Here is a 4436-nt window from a genome sequence, read left to right as displayed (position 1 = left end):
TGCTGGGAAATGCAGCTCTGAGTTTACTGTGGGTGTTTCAAGTGCAGCAAGGTTCAAGCAGGGATGGGGTTATCTCTGAAGGAAATGGGGTCTGTTGTAGCACAGCCTCCTTCTGGTACCATCTGGGATGATCCCTGCTTCTGCCAGGGTGATTTAACATGGCCCTGAACTGGCCACCTGATATGGGCAGGGAATGGGACAGCCAGGAGCCTCAGAACAGAAGGAAAGGGACCTTTGTGTGCACCAATCGGGTCATTCAGGTTCCCAAGGAGAGAGGCAGGAGTCAAGCCTTCAGCAGGGGCAGGAAGGAAACCAGTGCAGTCTCCAGGGCCGTGCCAATGCTAGAGCGAGTGCCACTACTGCTACTTCTTCAGGGTTTTTTTGATCGAGGGCAGGGAGTTGGAGATGCGGGTGTAGACTCTGGGCGGGGAGTTGTACCCAAAGGAAACAATGCCTTGTGCCACCTTATTGCATACCAGGAGCCCACCAGAATTTCCCTGAGGACAGATAAGAGACTGGTTTTTAGAGGCCTCTTCCCTGTGGGAACAGGTTTCACCTTGGTCCCTCCCTGCCCAGGCACTGACAGCAGGGCTGTGTCTCTGCTCTGGATCTGCGGCTCTGCTCCTGCCTCACATGCCTGCCGTGCCGGAGGAGCTGTCCGGAGCAGGTGAGTTGGGGCTCTACCCCTGTGACTGTGCATGGATCGTTGTGTCAGGGATGTGGAAAGCTAGTCCGCATGGGAGCTACAAATCAAATACTTGTCACCTCTCCTGGGAACCAGCTAAGTCTGTGCCAGCAGAAGCCCCTGCTACCAGAGAACCTGCCTGCCCTGAGGCCAAGCCCCCAGCCCATCAGCAGGCTGTACCTGGCTGGAATCCCTGAGCTCACGGAAGCTGCCGGCACAGACCATGCTGGTGTTGAGATGCGGATAGAAGTGGATGCATTTCCTGCGGTGGTAGATGGAGACTTTGGTTTCAAAGAGCTTGTTGGTCACCTGGTCATCATCAGTCAGGCCCCACCTGGCTATGCTGCACTTGGTGCCTGTGGGGAGGTCACTGCCAATCTTGGGCAGTGGAATGGTCTTGACATAGTCACTGAGAGTGGCCTTTGCTGTCAGCTGGGAGAAGGCAAGGTTTTTGGAGAAGGCTATAAGCAGAACAGCTGAAGGACACTTTGTGCGCAGAGCTAGGGGAGGTCTAGCAGGACATACAGCACCGCAAGCTCTGGTGAGCTGCTGCGAATAGGCCATGCGGCTCCAAGCCCTGCCACGGTTCCCTCCCAGGTCCCTCCCATTCCTGCCTGCCTCTAGCACTCATGGGCAGAAGCAGCTGATGGTTTGCAGAAGGAGCTAACAGCAAGAATGTGTTCTGCCCAGACCCTGCTAGATGCACAACCCCACTCTACCCTCCAACCCACTGCCTGCTGCAGGACCGCCTTGCCTTGAGCAGCATGATGTCGTTAGACATGGTGTTGGGGTCATACTCAGAGTGCTGGTGGTGTCTGAGAACTCCCTGGATCTGCTGTGTTGTTTCTGGCTTGTGGATGTTGTGAGCCCCCATGATGACTGCGGCATTCCCGGCCATGGCAGCAGAGGGAAGAAGGGGGAAAACAGGTTGGGTCTCACCCATGTCCCTCCTCTTTTGCAGGCAGGTGGAGAGAGCTGCTCAGCACAGGAGGAAGAGGAACCTACTCCAAAATTACCCCAGTGACAGACCTCACAGGTTAGGGGAGGAAGAAGGGGAAGAAGCCCCTGTACGAAGTACTCACCCCATGCAGCGTGCGGCTGTCATCACCCAGTCAGGGGCCACCAGGAAGCCTCCGCAGGCTAACATCCCTACCTTCAGGTATGCCATGTAAGGGTGGGAGAGGGGCAGAGCCTCATGGCCCCCCACAATCTGACCCTGTAGAGCACCTGCAAGACACTCCACCGCAGGATGAGCCAGTGGCTGCTGAGGTCAGAGTCCAGACCAGCAGCCTCACTCGCAGCAGCTTGCGGCACCCCAGCTTACTGGCATTGACCCATGGGCAGGAAAGCAGGAGCAGCGGGGGCTGGGGCTGGCACGTCTCTTCTCACAGCTGGACATTCCTTCCAAGATGTGTGGAAGTCTGAGTCTCCTAGTGCCCAAAGGCTGGTTTTATACGCTGGGGCCAGCTGTACCCAGCAGCCAGGAAACCATGTGCGATGGCCTGATTGCGCTAATCAGAGCAGTGCAGCATCCCTGCAGGTCTATCTGCACCTCTGCTGCCCCGGCCTGCTCACATGCCCCACATGCCCTGAGGCTGTGATTGATGAATGATAGAGCAGGACAGAAAGGCCAGGGCAGAGAGACCATGGCATGCCACGGCCCCAAAGCCTCAGGGGTGCTGAGGAGAAGTGTCCTAGGGTATTTTTGAGGTGTGATTTAGCATTTCTCCTGCAGTTTGGCCGCAGGACAAATCACGTTCACCTGCTCCAAAGCATGGTGTCTTTGAGCTCTGGCAATCAGGCTATCCATACTGTACCTTCAGTAGTTCATGCCACTTGCTCCTGGGAGTGGTCAAGTCACCTCATGCTTTGCTGGCAAGTGCAATGGCTGCAGATGCTCTTTCCCCTCTGTGGTTTCCCCTCTGCAGATGGTCTGGCCACTGGCACATCTGTTCAAATGGGACCAGGGGAAGCCTTCATCTACCCTGCTCTGGATTCTCTGCTCTCTCCCTTCCCTGACCTGAAATTGCCTGCAAACCAGGCTGCAATAGTTGTCTTCACCTTGCCCCTAGCAAAGTGGTTAAATGCTAAACTGAGCACCAATCCTGCTGCATTTGTCCCTTCCTGGCCTTGTGGTCCTGAACAGAAACCACCATTGGGCTGCCCCAGGTGACCCTGTTTCAAAAAGGTGACCAAATCTTTGTATCAAGGGCATGGAACTGTGGCTCAGGACACCTGCATTCTTCCTGTTCCTGGCTCTCACACTGCCTTAGCTGGTGGCTGTCTGCACTTTCCTTCTGATCTTTGGGCCTCCAATTGCCTAAGTGTGTCCTATGATGGCAGCTGAGATTGTCCTTTGTATGAAGAGCTTCCTGACTCTTGGGCTGCAACCTCGGAGGGAGCTGTGCCATACAGTCCTGTGTTGTTTAAAGTTGTCTTTCCTGTCTGCGCTTCCTAGTCCTTATCTACATTAATTTTCCCCACTGCCAGATTGTCCCAGTTTGCTGCATTGTTTCTCGCTCCCTGGGGCTGGTGGACAGTTGTGTGCCCACAGCAAAGCATACATCTATTAGGGTTAATGCTGTGTGAAGTGTCTGCTCTGCTCAGGAGGGATTGCACGTTGCATACTGAAAGGACATCTTTTCCATGCTCACAAACTTACAACAACTCTTGACTCTGCTCCAGCACAAGAGCATCCAAGGGGCTGGGGACAGCCATAGCAGAGAGGGGCCATAGAGGAGGGGGCAGGGTGCCACACTGGAGCTGTGCGGCCTCTCTGCTGCCATAAGGACAAAAGCTGTCATGAGAGCACAGCCAGGTTCTGCACACCTCCTGCACCCAGCCTCATCCCTCCTATTTTGAGTGTTGGTCAGCATTAAACCTTCCCTCAGATGCTCTCCAGAAATTTTCTCTGAGCCCTGAAGTCCAGCCCTTTCCCTTGCTTTGCCCCATCGGCACTGAAGTCTGGCTTAGGGGCAAACCAGCAGGCAATTGCCCAGTCACGGCTCATCCCCAGAGGCTGTGCTTATGTGGCAAGAGGGACAGACCCCAAAAGCATGGAAGTGCCACTGGCTTGTGTGAGCACTTGCAAGGTAGAGCAGTTAGGTCTCTGGCCAGCATGCTAGTTGCTAAAGCTGGAGCAGTGCTCTCCTCTCCTCTCATGCCCAGTGAAGCTGTGAGCAGCTGCTAGCCATTCTTAAGTAAAGCAGCTACTTCAAAACACCTTCCTCTACTGTGTAGATGAACAATTTGCTATTGAAAGGATGGGGAGAGCTGGGGAGGTGGGGGATAATGCTTCCTTTTAATCCCTGGAGTACTTTCAATCTGGTTCACCTAGGCAGGAACCCTCCCAGAAGCTCTGACTGAGGTCATTACAGATTCTCTGCAGGCATCTGGTTTAAATAAGCTAATTTGGGCTTGTAACTGCAGCCAGGAACTGATGAAAAAACACAACAGACAAAGGCAATAGAACAATTAGCACTCTGAGGCTTCATTGCCACCCCCTTCCCTCCCCCCGGCTCCGAATCCTTGGTTCTGCTATGGGAGATCTTTCTACCCAAAGACCCTGTCTGTGTGCCCATTCCCTGGGACACTTTCTGCCAACACTCCTCAGGGGCCTGCACATCACTTGAAGAAAATGAGGCTTGCTTTAATCCTAAATCACCACTTCTGGAGCAGTCTCTGGTTACCAGTCCTAATGTAGGTCTGTGACAAGTGGTTTAAACTCAGCTGTGCCTGCCCAAGACATGGT

General features: G+C 54.1%; 1 protein-coding gene across 1 annotated transcript; it reads right to left on the bottom strand.

Moving 5' to 3' along the window:
- Positions 1-362: 362 nt before the first annotated feature.
- On the bottom strand, positions 363-2055 carry LOC103923464 (cathepsin G-like). The gene is given in 5 exon segments (XM_009331822.1): positions 363-497; positions 866-1117; positions 1440-1564; positions 1757-1912; positions 2010-2055. Coding segments are annotated over 4 exon segments (609 nt in total). The 5' UTR covers positions 1854-1912; positions 2010-2055.
- Between the last annotated feature and the right edge of the window lie 2381 nt (positions 2056-4436).

The sequence above is a fragment of the Pygoscelis adeliae genome, unplaced genomic scaffold, assembly GCF_000699105.1.
Source record: "Pygoscelis adeliae isolate BGI_AS28 unplaced genomic scaffold, ASM69910v1 Scaffold239, whole genome shotgun sequence".
NCBI lineage: Eukaryota > Metazoa > Chordata > Aves > Sphenisciformes > Spheniscidae > Pygoscelis > Pygoscelis adeliae.
The sequence above is the reverse complement of the archived record's forward strand: the minus strand, read 5'-3'. Positions and strand labels throughout refer to the sequence as shown.